The sequence below is a fragment of the Cheilinus undulatus genome, linkage group 8 (assembly GCF_018320785.1).
Source record: "Cheilinus undulatus linkage group 8, ASM1832078v1, whole genome shotgun sequence".
In the NCBI taxonomy this organism is placed as follows: Eukaryota; Metazoa; Chordata; class Actinopteri; order Labriformes; family Labridae; genus Cheilinus; species Cheilinus undulatus.
Window position 1 is genome coordinate 13,934,414 of NC_054872.1, and position 18,894 is coordinate 13,953,307.

The 18,894-nt window shown below is 38.5% G+C and overlaps 1 protein-coding gene across 1 annotated transcript; it reads right to left on the reverse strand.

Annotated features, from left to right (window-relative positions):
* Nucleotides 1-162: 162 nt before the first annotated feature.
* Nucleotides 163-18,044, reverse strand: LOC121513898 (galanin receptor type 1-like). The gene is made up of 3 exons (XM_041793918.1): nucleotides 17,084-18,044; nucleotides 16,926-16,991; nucleotides 163-1,634 (listed from the first exon to the last, which is right to left on the reverse strand). The coding sequence occupies exons 1-3, from the start codon at nucleotides 17,747-17,749 to the stop codon at nucleotides 1,314-1,316; spliced, it is 1,053 nt and encodes a 350-aa protein (XP_041649852.1). The 5' UTR covers nucleotides 17,750-18,044; the 3' UTR covers nucleotides 163-1,313.
* Nucleotides 18,045-18,894: the final 850 nt, after the last annotated feature.

Here is an 18,894-nt window from a genome sequence, read left to right on the forward strand (position 1 = left end):
ATATATAATAAACTGATAAGTGTGACTCATAAAGGATAATTTCTGAGGTCAAAATGTGCCTTCTAAAAGGTTTTCCAAAGATTTTTCTAAGTAAGACTTAAAAGAGCCACTAGAGCCAGACGTTGAGTATCACTGCTTTAGATGAGGATTTTTTTGGTTACTAATAAATAAATACTTTTCTTGATAAAGCCCACACATTTGATCTATATTTGTGTATTTTAAGCACGAATTAATGTCATCCTTGTTTAAGGTTTTCTTTCAATGCAATAATATTATTATAACCAGATGATAAAAAAGTACCAATAGGTTACAAAATGCATTATCTTGAACATATTTTATTAAGATTGTATGTGTCAAATAATATTATACAGCTTAGTGCACATTGGGATGGAGTAGTACTGAATAGTCCCTTTTTATAAGAAATACGGAATTTGTTGTGAATTTGTAATCGATACTAAATCTAATTCAAAAATTTGAATCACTTGCAAGACTTAAAGATTAACATCTCTAATATACAGAAGAAGTCCATACAGAAGAACAAACCAGGATTAGCATGGCACTTCATTTGTCATTTTGAAAATGTAATGTTTTTTTTTCTTGAAATCATGGAAAAACTAGTCCTTTCCAACTCTTAATAGTAATGTCAACATTTGAGTGCAGTTAATATGTACATTCAACACGGTCCGCTTAACATTGTGAAACATTCTGACAATAGTGCCTAAATCAATGACTTGTACATTCTTGATAATATGGTGGTAAAGCAAGACAGTCTGTTTTTTCAAAGCTCTTCAAAATGTCTCTTTCCTAGCAAGAAAGGCAACAAGCGACTAAATACAGAGAGCAACTGTAGTGCAACTCAATTTGAAATCAAAATAAAATTCAGTTCAACTAAAGAGTTCAGTGTAGAATGACTTCTATTTTTCTTGAGTCTATCTTGTTGAATTTTATTTACTGTTTTGGTGTGATGGAAATTAAGCCGTTCAACTTTAAACTTAGATGCCATAACATTTCTGTGATGTGATATTCATATGTAGTGATTACAGTCTAGACTAGCTCAATCTAGAGAGGGGATCAGCTTCCTGAGTTCTGATTGAACAGGTCTTTATCACGACAGAGGCAAAGCAGGAAACAGACCGACCAGAGGGAGTCCTCCCATCACTTCTAGATCACATTTAATGAACAGCGCTTATGTGGAATAGTTCAGCTGTAGCGATATCCAACGAAACATCAGAGCATCCATGAAAATACATCTTTTGGCTCTGTTACCGACTTCTTTTGAGTTACAGCGTCATTCATAGTTTTAGTGGTGCCAGTCAGACGTTGGTGCAGTTAGTCGAAGGTGGTGTGTCTGCTTTGCTGCGAATCTCCTTGATGTCGTTGAGCGGGTAGTCACTCGAACCGATCTGACATTTGAACACCTGCTTGTACGCCTTCCTGAAGTTCTCTGACAGGAAAGCGTAGATGACCGGGTTGACTGAAGAGTTGCTGTAGGCCAAGCAGTGGGCGGCCACCCGTAATACAAAGGAGGCCTGGTTCAGCGGGAAGGTCCCGAACTCCACCCAAAGGTGAACCACGTGATGAGGGAGCCAAGAGAGGCAGAACACCACCACGACCACAAGGACCGTCTGAGCAGTCTGAGAGCCATGAAGAAAAGAGAGGGAGAATGATTAATAAGAGCTCTTAGTGGAGACAGCAGTGATGATATTAATGATATACTTAGGGTAAGTGTTGTCTAGATAAAGGAACAAAGGAGGTTTTAAGAAGCTAATACTTTGTAAAGTGGGCTTTATTCCCATTCCCATTAAATCTGTGCTTCAATTCAAGCTTTGCCTAGCTCATTCATGGACTAAAATCCGCCTTGTTACACCTCAAATATTCATTTTGTGTTTCTTCCACTGGATAGTTGTGCAGTTGCCTCTTTTCATGATTCAGTACAGACTAAAGTATTAACAAGTATACTTTCTGCCTGATTATTACCCAGCAGCAGATGAATACATAATGGTAAATAGAATAGTTTGAGATATTTGTACCACAAAGAAAAGATGTGCACTTACTAAAAGACCCTCTATCTACATACACGTTGCTCTTTACTTCTGCAAAAATGTGAACAGTATGGCATAAGAGGTGTAGCACAACTTTGGTTAAGAAGTTATTTGAATAATAGGTTTCAGTATGTGCTTAATCTCATCTTAAAATAGTAACCGTTGGAGTTCCCCAAGGATCAGTGCTCAGACTTAAGTTATTTATACTATATTTGAATGACCTTTGTAAAGTAACTAACATAAAAGTTTGTAATGTTTGCAGATGCTACTAACTTATTCTGTTCCATTGGGAACATCAAGAAATATCTGAAAACATTAGAAATAAAACTGATTTAAATAAATGATTTGCTTTGATGTGTTAACACTAAAAGAATAAAACAAAAGTTATGTTGCAGTGGTAAGAGGGCCAACTCTGATGTAAAACTGAATTTAAACAATGCTGAAAATGAAAGAATTTATGAAACTAAGTTTTCTGGAGTACTGATAGATCATAAACTTTGTTGGAAGCCTCACATAGAAAATGTAAAATAAAAATGATCAAAGTTTTATCTATTATTTAAAAAACACAGGATTTACTGAATACAAAGTGCATTTATCTACTGCACTGTTCACTTGTGATGCCTTATAAGTCATACTGTGCCATCTTTCTTCATAGGTTTTACCTCATTAAAGGCCTTAGAACAGAACTCATCAAGTACATTTGCACAAGGGCCAGATTCAGTCTTGACAGAGACTCTAAGGGCCAGACTTTAAAACAACCAAATTATAAAAATTATTTTCCTTAATAAACATATTAGTATTAGTATTTCTTTCAAAACGCAGAAAATGTTTAGGCATTAACAGTGAGATCTATCCCTATTATCTATAATGCAGCAGGCCACAAGGAGACAGGCCTGCCCACAGGATTGGCTGGGCCCCTGAAAAGCCTAGAGAATGGGCCCTCCTCAATTATGATTTACTGTAGCACCCACATCAACTCATGTTTCACACTTTTTAACCCCTTTTCACTACTTCATTGGGCTATTTCTGCAACATTTTATGCCACTCAACCCATTTTTGATTAATTTTGCCACTTTTAAACCAATTTTTGCCACTTTCCTGCCAATTGCTGCCCTTGGGTGCCACCCTAACCCATTTTCACTACTTTGCCAGGCTATTTTGTTATATTTTTTCCCATTTTAACCCATTTATGATTCTTTTTCCCCTTTTTCATCTTTTGCCAATTTTTGCCACATTTTAACCTGTTTCACCACTTGTCCTGCCAATATTTGTCCCTTTGTGCCACTCTTCCATCCATTTTCCCCACTCTCTAAACCCTTAATACCACTTTATCTGGATGTTTTTTGCAATATTTCCACCAGTCTCAACCCATTTTTTTAAAAATATGTTTTTTAATATTTTTAAACATGGCTGACAAGTTAATTTTTATCAAAACAGATTAAATGCTAAGTCATTCTAAAATGATTTTAGTATTCATCATTTTGGGGTTAATTTAACAGCTGCAGATATTTGAAGCCAAAGATGCCTTGAAGACCACAACATGTTGTTTTCCTCCTTTTCTGGAATTAATGATCTTCTGGGGGCCAGATAGGAATCTTAGAGGGCCTGAGGGCCACCTCAGGCCCTCTAAGTTGATGATCAGTGCCTTAGAGAATATATTTTTTATTTTCTTAGCTATATAAAGTCATAGCCTTTATACAGTGAATGGCAAAAATTAATTTGCTAAGATATTAAGATGTAACTGATATATGTCTGCAAAATATGCCTTTTGTCTTTTTTGTAACCTGGCTTTGTGCCATTTACTTGAGGGCTGGGTTCATCTGAAGCAATCTTATGGTATATTAGCCACATGAAACCATGGAACTGCTAACTTTTCTTTCTGTTTGTGACTTAAAGTGAGTCTTTTTACAGGATTGTTTAAATGAAGTAGTTAATTAGTGCAGTTTTACATTGAGGACGTGAAAGTTAACTGTTCTGCATTCAAACAGTAGATGTCGTGATTGCAATCATTTTCAAATAGATTTGGGGGGGGAATGAATAACTGGAAAAAAATCAGCAGCACATTATTTATGTAACCAGATTTACTATTTAATAAATAGATTCCTCTGCCCCTCTAAGTATTTCCATGACCTTCATATTAGAAACAGCCATGATTCAGATGCTCATGCTAATCAATTATTCACCTTTAGAGCATGGAGGGTGTGGAACACGTGTATGGAAAGAAAATAATGGAAAATCTGAGTAATCCATTTATCTTGTTTAAATATTGCACAAGCCTCCATGGCTACACAGATCCTAGGGGTCTTGCATTCAGGTTTCTCATCTGTAATACATGTGAAGCCTTGGGATTTAGGTCACTTTGTCAAGATAAGATTGTGAAACAAGAATCAGCACTTGGAGTATATTGACGCAAGATATAAGCAATGCCTGGAATAACAGAGAAACTTTTCTATGAGGAATGTGATTAATCTGTTTAGTTAATGCAAAAAGAGTCAATTAAACTTTGTTTTACAGTTGGCATCTACATCCATTCACACAATGAGGTAAAAATGAAGAGCAAACACATTTCAAATCAAATCTGATAACTTAATATCCAATATGCCAAAGTGATTTAAATGTCAAAGGAGGAAGAGAAGATGTTGGGCTTTAAGTCATGACTTAAGCCAACGTGACAGCCTGAGAAAGTTATCATCAAAACTAATTACATGCTGCCTGATCTGCAGAGCCTCTCCACTGCATTTCAGACTTTCAGATTCAGTCCAGAACTAATTATTTCCAGTCATGAGTAAGAGAAAATACACCCGAGGAGTCTGACATTTATTAGAAATCTGCTTTCTTTGTGTTTTGATCAAGGGAAGTAGATATAAAACCTGCACAAACACCTCTTGTCTGACTTTTTCAGTCATCTATCATGTTGCACATTCATATGTATACATCTGATTTAAATTCAGTGATATTTTATGAGTGAATGTCACACAAAGCACAACAATGAGAAAAGAATTGCAGATGGCATAGCATGACCTTATTGCTTAAAAAGGTGACATTAGTACATTCATTCAGTTCCAGGACTTAATAACTCACTGACATTTGAGGATTACAGGCTTTGATAACTTAGGTTAAAATGAATTTGTAGCCCCGTGTTGCCTTGGTAAACACATTATGTGATAACATGGCATCTTATTCTTCCTTCATGGCCATGTCTCACATGGTTTGTGTATTTACTTGCTCAAATATTTAGCCTTGTGTCTGTGATATGAACATGTTCATCATGAGAAATGTACTGAAACTTTTTTACTTTTTACTTTTTTTTTTTTTTACTTTTTTACAGGTCTGGGTTGAAGTAGCACTGCAATAAATAAATTGAATAAAAACTATGCAAATGGACGTGTTAATGTCTTTTAGGGCTTTCAAAACATTAAAATTCTTAATCCGAATTAAGCTCAGGATTTTTGTAGTTCATCGCGATTAATTACACCCTTTTTAATGCATTTTAAAATTCCATTATTTTCCCCTATTTCCCACTATCTTTTCCTGGTCATGTGACACTTTGGATTTTTCTACAGCCTTAAACTAAGGGTAACTGACTTCCTCTGTGGACACAGACCTGCCTTTACAGGTAGATCAAAGATTTTAACATAAACTTAACCACAGAAAAAGGAGCTTGTTTTGAATTTTAAAGGAAATAAGGGGACAGGATATACTTAAATGTTTGTTAGTATATCGTAAATAAAGTAAAGGTTTAAAAGACATCTGATTTTTCACTGAGCTGTCTGTGAAATGAGACATTGCAGTGGAGGACTTATTCTATATCACTGTGACAGTAGGGAGATGGTGATATGCCTCAACCAAAGTGTGTTGAAAGAGACAGTAAGCATGAGATTAATCGCAATTAAACAAATTAGTGCACTAATTGTGGACCTTGATTAGTCATAATTAACTCGATTCATCTTGACAGCCCTAATGTCTTCCATATCAGTATAATGCCAGGATATACGAGGTGGGATTCTAGCCAGCCCAGTTTTGTTTCAGCACAAGATAGCGCATGAATTCCATTTTTAAAGCTTCTCTTTGCTGATTTTACCTCTATATATTCAAGTGGTATTCTTTTTACAAATTATTTCATTTGTTCTCTTCACAGTCAGATGTATCAGTCATTTAAAAATCTCAACACATTTTCTAAGTGAACTTTGCACCAGGCAGGTAATCACGCTTTCTGACACCTGCTATGCCAAAGTGGTTTAAGGCAATCAAAATAATTGTATTGTTTCCCACAGATGGCCCTGTACTTCATTGGCAGGGAAGTCTGTCCTTTCTTTATGTCCGTTTCAGTTTCTAAATGGATAGACGGAAGTTCCTTGTCAGTGAAAAACACATGAAAACTCACTTGGAGTTTGCAAAAAAAGCACCTGGAGGACCTTAAGATTGTGAGAAACAAGATTCTCTGGTCTGATGAAACCAAAATTGAACTGTTTGGCCTCAATTCTAATTTCCTCTGTCTGGAAGAAACCAGCACCGCACATCCCACACTTCAAAAGAAGTTATTGGTCAACTTAAAATTGTCTTCAATTGGTAACAAGCAGTTGAATCAAGTTTATTTAATTCAAGTTTACAAGTTACAACTCAAGTTACCTTCTTACAACTTGTTAACTTGGGTCGAGTTGACTTAATTCAGTTGTTTGTTGCCAGCTGAAGCAGTTTTATAAAATAGTTTCACAGTTTTCTCTTTAGAGTGCAATACCATCCCAACAGTGAAGCATGGTGTTGGCAGCATCATGCTGTGGGGGTGATGTGGGAAAGCTAAATGGAGCAAAGTACAGATATGTCCTCAATGACAACCTGTTCTGCAGCACCGAGGACCGTAGACTGGGCCCAAGGTTCACCTTCCAAAACGAGAATGACCCAAGCACACAGTCGATGGACAGCTCTGTGAATGTCCTACAGTGGCCCAGCCAGACCCCAGACTTGAACCTTACTGAACATCTCTGGAGGGACCTGAAAATGGCTGTCCACTGATGATCCTCAATCTGATGCAACCTCACTGAGGTTGAGAGGATTTGCAAAGAAGAATGGTAGAAAATCACCAAATCCAGGTATGCAAAACTCATACATTATAAACTCATATTCAAAAGACTTGAGGCTGCTTAAGGTGCTTCAACTAAGTACTGAGTAAAGGGTCTAAATGAACTGGACTGAATTTTGTCCAGTATTTGAAACACAAAACTGAATAAAGTGGCAAGATTATCTCTTTGAGTGTAGAGTCTACGAATCACAGATCTCCCAAGTGTAGTGGTCTTACCCAACAATCTCTATTTGCTTTCTTAAACCCACCCTAATCTTCTTTTAATTAACAATTAATCAAATAGATACTGAGCAGGAAACAGTTCACTCGTGTGGAATTGACTTAGAATTATCTACCTCCTCTGCAGACACCCTTTCCTCTAGGAGGCAAGTATTTTTTTAAGGTAGACTTGATCATTTTGCTCTTACAACCTACACCTTTAATGGTTGCAGCTGTCAAAGATGTGATTTAGAACAGTAGGAAGCAGCTCTGTCAGAGGAAGCACGCTGAAATCATTTGTGTTGGACCTGCTTTCATTAAAGGTGACATTTCATACCCTGTTTCCACCTTTTAACACAGACCCTTTCATGTCTTAATTAAATGTTTTGTTGTGCTTTGGTCAAAATATAATATGGATTGGACATCAGAGGAGGTTTCTGACCAGCTCTAAACAAGCATTCTCAGATTGTACATTTTAAAGTCGACTCTGCAAATAGAGATTAGGAATAATAATTCACACAGCTGAGTGCGGTATTGATCATCAACACAATAAATCTAAAATGACAGCAGCCCCAAGCAGTCAGATTAGAGAAAACTCCCCCGTCTGGACCCTCAAAGGTCAATATTGTCCTTTGAAATGGCCTCACACAGTCTCACACACATACAAACACTGCATCAGGGAGAGGTTCCCACAGTTTTCTTGGAGCTATATGTAACAGCCACTCTTTGTTTGGATAGCCTCCATAACACATTCATATGTCCACCTCGCCCCTCAGAGAGCCATCATTCAGGCTAATACAAACAACAGCATCACCACAGGAAGAAGGAACTAATAAAAATCAGGCCTCACAGCCTCTTCTCTTCAGCCACTCTTTCGTTTGAAACATGCTTTGTCATTGGATTTTGGCTAATTACATAAAAAATCTTCAGTTTCTGTAGGTTTTTCTTGTTTGCTTTGTTAGAGGAGCACAATATAATAATATGATTAAATGATGAATGCATCTGTTACATATGAGGGCATATAAACACAATAGCATTAAAGCCAGCCATGTTGATACGATGTTCTCTATAATTCAAGGCTCATTTCGTTACTGCACAAAATTTTTGCTGGCTCCATAATAAACAAGAAACAAATAGATATGACAATCTTTAACCACACGTTTCTATTGCTTCACAGAGAACTGTTACAGTAGGAAATGCTGAAGTTACTTAACACTTTAGTGATGAGCTTTTAACAGCTGTATGCATATTGAAGGGATTCTTACATTGTTTGCATCAACTTTTGGTACAAATGTTGCTCGTTTATTGAGGATGTTGTAGTTCATATTGTAATGTAAATTACCAGTGGACCAGAATACAATGCAGCCATTACTATAGCCATAGGTTTAAAGAGGTTAAATGCAGACTATATGGCACAGTCATGAAAAAGGTTGTCATCTTAGAAGTAGGGCTGTCAGCATTTATGCATTTATAGAGAAAATAATTAAAGGTTCATGATTAGTGCTTTTGATTTTTTTGTTTTTTTTTATGACAATCGCATGCATGCATACATGTCCAGCCCTGCTCCTTTATGTCTCATTTTATTTTATAAACAGACAGCTCAGTGAACAGGTCAAAAACCATGTGCACCTTGTGTTACAGGTATTAAGCTTTTTAAGACCTGTGTTCAATGGTGCCTTTGTCACCATGGCAGTGCATTTTTTCAATTCAAAGCTGATGAGCGCTCTGCGCCCTGGGCAGAAAGAAATGCCTTTAGCATCAGCTGTTTTCGTTGCCATTGTTAAAACACTCTCATTTGAAAACTATTTAACTTTTGGAATGGCACTGCGTTTATTAATGTAACTTTTCCCTCACTTGCCAATCAAAACCAAGAAGGGGCAGGACCTCTAACAATAGCGAAATAGAAACTGACATCGCTTATCATTTTCATCTTTTTTTGAGGGTAGGTTTTCAAGTCTGCTGCGGCATCCTATGTCAGGATGGAAATATGAAGCAGGGTATACTCTTTATTTTAAAGTGGGCATACTCTATGTAGACTAAAACTTTGTGGGTATCCTCTGTATACTGTACCCACACATTCCCTACACTACACCATTGGTTATAGGCCCTGCCAGTGCTACAAATGCTGGCTCTGGAGACAGGGCCTTAATGACGAATGACCTCATGCAGTAATCATACAACCTAATTTATGCATAAACATAATAAAGATTCAGAAAAAATAATGGCAAAAAAAGTAAACTGTCAAACTGAGAGGAAGAGCGCAAGCCTGCAGCATCTGCTTTTAATGTGTGTGTGCATTTACATATGTGCATTAGTGAACAGTACTGTCCTTCATGTAGACACACAGATTGCTGGTAATTCAAAGAAAATATCACTTTAAACTAAATGACTGCAAGAGTCATTACCAATTAAACAACACATCATCTCTTTCAGTTGCAGTAGTGTGAACTGATAGGCTTTCAGAATGTTGCAGAGGCAGGCAGTTGTTTCAACTCTTCTCTATGTGAATTTTTGGTCTGAATTTGGCTTTAGATGGTCACTTGACAATTCATCGACTTTTCCCTCTGGATCCAATGAACCATCATGTAGGTTTGAAAATAGATCAGAACTTTTCAACCTTGATCTGCTGCTAAATCCATGAAGAATTGAATATGCAATGTTAAATTTTGATGTTCAATTGGAGTACCAAAGTAGAGTAGTACACAGTGTAGTACCATGAAAATGACCATCAGTTAAAAATTAACAGTGTAGTCCAAGAAAAAATTTCTTCCCTTTCTATTTAAGGATTTTTTTAATCAATTTAAAGAAGATTAGACAGAATTTTAAATCTCATAATAAACCATCTATGGGGTCCCTGAATTATATCAAAGAAACAAATCTTCAAGACATAAAGTTTAAATACTGACTTTTTAACCTCCTGTTCAACATGGAAAACTCAAAAAAATGTTCTCGTTTGCCAAGAAAAATGATTTCCACTACTCTGGTGCTGCCAGGAATGTTAATCAGGGGCCAAAAAATTCAAATCAACAAATGTTCAGTTGTCTCAGTTTGTTCACAACATAAAACCAGAGGGGAAGAGATTTATGTACAGCTTGTTTGTCACATCTTCATTCAAAGAAGTTCCAGACAGATAAGGAAAGATTTACAGCTAGTTTTTTGGTGGAATTTGAGTCTGAGTTCACATTTAAATTCATCTGACTCCCACTGTGGGTGCCAGAGGGTGATAAGAGGGTTGTTAGGCCATATTTCACAGGAGCAGTGGGAGTAACCTTGCTCTTCCCAGCTGTCACTGACATTTTGTTTAACAGGACTACTGGTGAGCTCAGAGACTGAAGTGAGCCGTACAAAAGTACTGATTAGACACTTGAACACATTTCCTACACTTACTTTCTAGGACACTGTGAGGCCTTCTGCAGTTGGTCTTTTGTATCGTTTGATTTTCATCTTTTGTTAAATGCACCCTTTACTTGTATGACATGATGGCTAGCACTTCAAGACAGTCCAAAAAAGGGCTTGCAAATATAGCACCAGCCTCTGAGTTGAATGGTAACTGCACTTTAAGTTCTAACTTCATTTTGGATAAGTATGTTTGGGATGTAAAAATAGCTTGATATTTTGAGCGACGCTTCTTGACCTTGAGAGCTGCAGAAGGCAGAAATCAGTCACAGTACAAGTACAATTCCACATCTTTGACAAACATAATGAGCCACATCTGGAACATAGATTTGCATGAAGACCAGAGGCAGCGATCACAGGTTTGTCCAGAGGCTGAAACCATACTTCAGCCAACATTTAAAATCTCCAGCTGCACCAATCTGACATCAAATAACTATCATCAAAAAGGCAAACAATTATGTCACATCTAACACTGATGTTTCAGCCAAGAAGCTATAACCACACAGCAAAGACAACGACCAGCAGCTACCCAGGAAGGAAATCTCTACCTCTGTGAGAGAAATGACATAACCCTGCTCTGCCAGGTGGTGGTAATCTATATTCACCCTTTCATGCTTCTTAAACGCTGACCTTCAATAGGACTGCACGCAGAAACGCACTGCCCTATGGCTGACATTTGGCCAAATGTATAAGGACCCAAAGGTTACTCGATGCTGCTTTTTTGAAGTCATACAGCTTTTTGCTGTTTCCTTTTTGCAGTGATGGTTCCTACAACTTCATCATCATTTTATCTAGATATAAACCCAGAAAAAATGAAAGAGGACAAAATTTTATCTGAGTGACTTGAACTATGCCACCATTACAGCATTGGTCATAATCTATAATCTATGACAAAGGTTGCTTTAAAATTATTAATTAAACATTCCATTTCATTATTTGGTGATACAACCTGACAACCATTCACTTATGGATAACACCACAAACTTCACTATAACATGGATGGCTATTCATGCTTCTATGACTGCAAAGCCAGAGGCATCATGTGTTCAATTTGTTTATCCAAATGAACTTGCCATTTTTTTAAGCAATCTCTAAAAAATTCTTAGCTGAGATTTTCTTATACCTTTGCAGAAATGTCCACCCATACTCAAGGATAAGACTCAGACTTTGGAGGGCAGTGGCAAGGATCATTGTGCAGAATGTCCATTGCTTTAAACATGATAATATGGTAATGCTTTCAGGAATTTCCTCCTATCTTTTCTCAAACATCCCCTCTGACTCAAGGATAAACTCATTAGACTTTTGAGGTCCATGGTCAGGGTCATTAAGCCTCATGCCCATTGCTTGTGAATGTAATACTGCGGAAACGCTTTGAAGAATTTTCTCCTATCTTTTTATAACGGTCCACTCTGTCTCAGGGAAGAACTCAGACTTGGAGGGCAGTGATAAGGATTACTGAGCCTCATGCCCATTGCTAATGAACCCAATATTTTAGCAATGATTTGAGGGACTCAAAGAGTCATAAATCAAAAGGTATTAGGGCCTCATGTTCAATTTTTGCTTTGCTTGCTTTTCAGTGCAATATCTGAATAACTCTTTCACTGAGTGCCTTTACACTTTGCAGAATACCCACTGACTCATCAGACTTTGGCGGTCACTGTTCTTGATCATTAGGCCCAATGCTCTTAGCTAGTCAACATGATAATGCTGGAATGCTGACAGGGAGTTTCTTCTTACTTTGAACAAAAGTCCACAAGGATGCAACGATGAACTGATTCAATTTTGGTGTAATATCAAAATAACTTTTTCACTAAGTTTCTTTACACTTAGCATATATTTATACTCTTACTCATAAGACTTTATAGATCTCTGTTCTAGATTATGGGTCTAACTAGTCAGCGTGATAATGCTGGAATGCAGGGATGAGATGATTAGATTTTGAACACCACAGGCCAGAGGTCAAGGATGTTGGGCTTCTTGTCTATTGCTTCTTAACTTAAAATTGCAAGAGAACTTTCTGGGATTTCTTTTTATATTTTCACAGAAATGTCCACTCTGATTAAAGGACAAACTCATTCGACTCTGGCGGTCAAAGGCAAATTTTGCTAAGCCTCATACCAAAATATTGATAGTGATTGTGATATAACAGGAATGTTTTAAGAGCTTTTCTTTAAAAAAAATTACATATTTGTCCACTCTGGGGACTGGTTGGGCATCAAGGCCATTAGGCCTCATGTTCACCCCTTGCACAAATTTTGCACATATGTTCACTCTGACTGAAGGATAAACTTACTAGACTTCTGAGGTCAATGGTCAGGGTCATTATGCCTCATGCCCATTGCTTGTGAATGCGATAATGCAGCAATGCTTTGAGGAATTTTTTCCAATCTTTTCACAAACATCTACTCTGGCTCAAGGATTAACTCTTTAGACTTATGAGGTCAATGTTAAATATCCACTCAGCCTCATGGACAAGCACTTTAGACTCTAGCGGTCAAAGCTAAATTGCATTGGGCCTCATGCCAATACATTGATAGTGACTGTGGTATTGCAGGAATGTTTTAAGGACATTTCTCAAAAAAATGGCACTCATGTCCACTCTGACAAAAATAAATGAACTGATTGTATTATTGAGGGGGGTGGAAAGTGGTGAAGGGCTTTAGGCCTCACGCTCTTTCCTGTCTCGTAAAAGTGATTTCTCACTCAAATAGCTGGGTTTTTGTTTTTGTTTTTTTTTTTCTAAAATTTGCATTTTGGAGAGACAAGGTCAAGGTAACTGTAACTACAAATCTTATCAGAAAATATTTTCAACAGTGCAATGAGGGACCTTTCACCAAATTAGGCACAAACCAACACTTAGACTCAAGGATTAACTGATAAGATTGGATAAAGGGCATCTTGTCCCTGTTGATATAAAATTAGTGAACAAGACAGACAAGCTGCCATAGCTTTTGGCACTGCCACTCTCGTGACAATTTGGGCACAACACATTAATTTCGCACATGTGATGTATCCGATACATTATTCTCATTCAGTTTGTTTTCTACAGCATTAGTTAAAGAGTCACTACCCCAACAAGATGATTTATGTATAACATGCTGGCTTTGAAGCCCTGGAGCATTGCTCTGTTTAATATGAGAGAACATCACTCTGACAGCCTTGTGATAAAAGCTTGACACAGTAAATCATCAGAAAATCCCTCATTCCTCTTTCATTTTCTGATGTTGTTCTAAGGCTTATGCAATAAAACAATAACGTATGAAGGAACACATAAAAGCACATTAGCATGCATGTTGATTCCTCCCCCTCCCTGCAGACCAGGAGCCTGTACTCTTGCTTTCATGGTACAAAGCTGTTATCAGATCGGGCTGCTATACTAACCAGCTGTGAAAAACACTTTACTGATAGATGGACAGACAGACAGATCAGCTATCAAGAAGGCGACAGCTGATAACTGTCTCCCTGGAAAGCTTAATGACCTTCACCAAGAAAAGCATAAATGGCAGTTTGATGACACACAGCTATTTGGCCACTTCTGCATGAGTATATCAGTTAACACCAGGCAATATAACATTGATATTAATCATTTTGGCCCCTGGGAAAAGCAAAGATGATGGATATCTGACTGTTGAATTGGAGGAAATGTTACAGCCCACAGTATAGACGAGACCTGCCTCTTTATTGAATAATGTGTGCTTGGCTGTCAGTCAGTGTAGATGTGATATATAACTTCCTAAAGGTCAAGAGTTCTGACCCTTAGCTTTGAATAAAGCCATATGTCAAGAGGAGAAAAAGCTGGAGCTATGTGAACCATGTAAGGCAATGACTGAGATAAATATAAAGTATTTCTATAGAGGTATAAGCTTTGTGTGCCATTTTGAAGGGTAAGTTCAGATGATTTTAGCCATAATGTCTATATGGTTCAAAAGGTTATCATCGTCATCCAGACTAAGGATGGTTGAGGGGCTGGAGAGATGAAAATCATAAAATGGAACGTGCTGAGTGCAGTGGGGCACCAGTGCACAAAAAGTTATAATACATTCATGGATAAAAAACCCTTGGGCACCCTAGTACCACCACATTTTTGTCCACCTAAAGGGCACCCAGCAAGACACTATGTCAAAAAATATGTCCACCCAGATGGCACCCTAAAGGACTGCACCAATGTTTGTCCACTAATAGGGCACCTTACTACACTTTGCAAAATGGAAGACACCCTTGAGGGCACTTTGACACATTTTAGCCACTAGAAGGACACCCTGAAGGGCACTTAGCCACATGTAGACTTAAAAGGCACCTTAGAGGGGGCCTTTGACATATTCTGTCCACTAAACAGGAACCCTAGCGAGCAATTTACCACATTTCAGTCTCTAGAAGGATACACTGCGGGGCACTACAATATTTTTTTTTCTTAAAGGGCACCTTGGAGGGAAATCTATGACAGTTTGAACACCTAAACGCCACCTTACCAAATTTTGCAAAATGGGGGGACGGCCTAAATGGCACTCTGGAACATTTTGTTAACACGACAGGCTTCCTGGGCACTTTACCACATTCTAGCCATTAGAAGGACACTCTGAAGGGCACTTAACCATACTTTATCCCCTTAAATGGCACCCTGGTGGAACTTTACCATATTTTAGCCACTGGTAGGACACCCTGAAAGGCCCTTTACCATATTATGTCCATTTAAAGGGCACCTAAAAGGATATTTTACCACATTTTGTCCAATTAGAGGCACTCTAGAGGGCACTTTACCATATGTTGCCCACTAGAAGGGCACCCTAGAGCCTTGGTTCCAAAATTAAATATAAGTCACCACACTTTGTTCTATCACAGCTTTTCTTTAATCTGAAGTCCAACCTTGCCTGATTTTTCATCAAAAACTTTTGGTTTCAATTGAAGAATTTTCTAAATTTGGGTTGCAATTTGTCATTAAAGAGGTGGTGGTCGGCCCTGACACCAAATCAGCTGAGAACCACTACCCTACAGGGCACTTAATTGCTTTTTGTCCATGGGGGACACCCTACAGAGCACTTTTTCACATTTTGAACACCAAGAGGGCACCCTAAATGGCACACACATTGTCCATTGGAAGGGCAATTTAGGGAATTTTACCACATTAAAGTCAAAGGAAGAACTCCCTGAAGGCCACTTTATACCACATTTAACCCACTTAAAAGGCTTCTAAGAGGATATTTTACCAGATTTTGTCCAATTAGAGGCAAATTTCTTTCATCTTAAGCCCAACCTTGCCTGACTTTTCATCAAAAACATTTGGTTTTGAAATATTTAAGAAATTTGGCATGTATTTTGTTTGTTCTGAGGTGGTAGTGGGTCATGATGCTAGATAAGTAGAGAACCAGTGCCCTCGAGGTCATTTAATCATTTAATCAGTGTCCATTGTCCATGGGAAGGGCACCCTTTCACATTTTGAACACTGAGAGGTGGGTACATTTTCAACTTTTTCATTCAGGCACTAGAGGGATGACCCCCCCCCCCCACCCCCCCACCCCCACCCCCACCACCACCCCACACCCCACAGACACACACACACACACAAACTTCCCCTGAATTAAAATCTTTTTGACAATATTTCTGAGCCCTTAGCAGACATAAAACCATCTTATTTCACTACATTTTCCTTTCATTTTGAGGAATCTCCGTGTTGTTTTTCAAATCTAGACTCATTAATGTCATTACCCTGAGATAACAACACTGCTTTACCTGTGATAAGGAGTTTATTTCAAGAGAAAAATTACTTCACATAACAGAAAAAAGCAGCTTTGTTGCTCTGAGACAGTGAGATGATCAAGTCAAGAGCTCCAGAAACTATCAAAACGTGGTCATATCAAAGAAACAGCTGGGTAAATTCATGTCTGGATAAGATTTCTGTACATTTCCTTTGACAAACTTAAAGATTTGTGATTTTGTAATCTTTTTGAATTGTTTCAGTCTCCACAAACTTGATATTGTCTTATGTAATAGATACTTAATAGCAATGCCAAAGACAGAAATTCATTTTTAGACATTTATAATTACAATGCACGTCTTTTTGGAAACTGTACTCCAAATTTAATCCATTTCAAAATCAACACATAATTCTTTGCTATTATCTATGTCGTTTAACCTGTATTTGCTGAACAGCAGCATATGCTGTTTAACTGAATCCCATTACACTTTAAAATAATAATAAAAAACATACATACCTTTTTCTTTGATGCCTCTGACTTTTTGGACATATTTCTAAGCTTTTTATGCAAGTGATTTAAAACCTGTTGACAAGAAAATAAAGCAAGAATTTATTTAAGGTGGTTCATTGGCTGTCATGATAATGAAATCACTCATAAGACGTGGATTTTCTTACCTTTGCATAACAGAAGGTGATCAGCAGCAGAGGCAGCACGTACCCAAAAACAAAGGTGCAAACCACATAGATTTTCTTCTGGTTCTGATCCGGCCACACTTCCCAGCAGTAGGTGTGATTCTCCCCTCGGTGAAAGATGTTCTGGTAATACATGATGGGCGCAGCCATGGCCAGAGACAGAATCCAGATCACCACCACTCCGATCAGCGCGTGCCTCGCCACCCGGATAGAGGAGGACTTCCTGGAGTGCACGATGGCGATGTACCGGTCCACGGACATGGCAGAGAGCGTGAAGATGCTCACGAGCATGGACACGGTGAAGAAGTAGTGGATGAATTTGCAAATAAAAGCGCCCAGGACCCAGGTCGGCATCATGTAGATGGTGGACTGGAACGGGATGCAGAAGAGCAGGTAGGAGAGGTCCGCTATGCTCAGGTTGAGGATGAAGATGTTCGTGGTGCTCCGTGGTTTGCCCGGTTTGCTCCGAGCGAGCACGGTGATCACCATGGAGTTACCCAGAACTCCGAGCGTAAAGATGAGCCCGAACACCAGCAGCGTGATGAAGTTATCCGTGCCAATCCCGAACAAAAGTTTCTGGTCCTCTTCCTCCGGTCTGCTGTTGTTACACGGCTCATCCAAGAGCAAGACAGGCTCGGATGAGTTCATGGTTGCCTTTTCTTCTCAAAGTGGATTTAAAAACGTTAATATGATCTACGTGAGGGTCATGTGTCGCAGCTGCGCATCATGGCACCGTCTTTAGCTCGAGCGTCTGTGATCGGTGCGTCTCCATTCGCGCTCTAGTAGATTTGTGTCTTTAAATCAGAGTTTAATTAAACCCTCTTAATTAGCAATTACAATGAGCACTTAATAAGCAACCTAATTTCTCCGTAGAGCATTCATCAGTCTTTCCGTTATGTGCGTCTTGGAGTCTCCCTGTGCGCACCTGGTGCGTCTGCGCTCCGGCGACGCGCGGATCCTCTCTGTAGCCCGTTTCCCCGAGCCCGGACTTTTCCCCTGCACATTATAGCGGGGGCTGGGCCGTCTCATCACGTCAGCAGCCAGAGGACCACCTCCCAAGAAATATGGAAAAAAAAAATACATCTTTAGGATTGGTTTGCCCTTCATGTCTCTGAAACCATTTCAGGATGTCAGAAGCCAAAGTCATTTTCTCAGTCAGACCTAATTTGTTTTAAAACATAATGGTTTCAGTTAGAATTATTATCATTACAAGACAAGGCTGCAAAAGAAATGTGTGGGTTAGTCTTGCTATGATTGCTTTCTACAACAGTAATTAAAGGTCAAGGTTGCACAGAGAACTGAATCACACTTCAGGGAACATCTAACAGCACAAGCTTCAGAAACAGGCTTTTTACCCACAGGAAGTTTCATTAATTAGGAAATATGGACTTATAAGTAGGGGTGGGAAATAAAGCTGATGCACTGAACTGCTGCAATTATTTTACATAGGTAGACTGCCTTTTTCATAAACATGACATCATATTTGCTCACAGAAAAACATCTGGAGTGAGCTATGAAGGGAAATAGCAGATAAAACATGTCCTGCTTTCTCAAGGGCACTGAGTCTTTCAGGTTATTGTTAAAGCTACAACTCACCCAGGAAAATCTGGGGAGTCATTTTTCCAGAATAAAAAATGTTTTACTTGTTCTCAAGTAGTAAATTTTGCTCTTTTTTTGAGTGCATCTATTACCAGCCACTGCCAGAGTTGGAGTAAAAACACAGAGTAAATTCTTCTGGAGTAAAACTTTAACTACACCCACTTAAGTTCCAGCTCAGCTGGCATCATTCATGG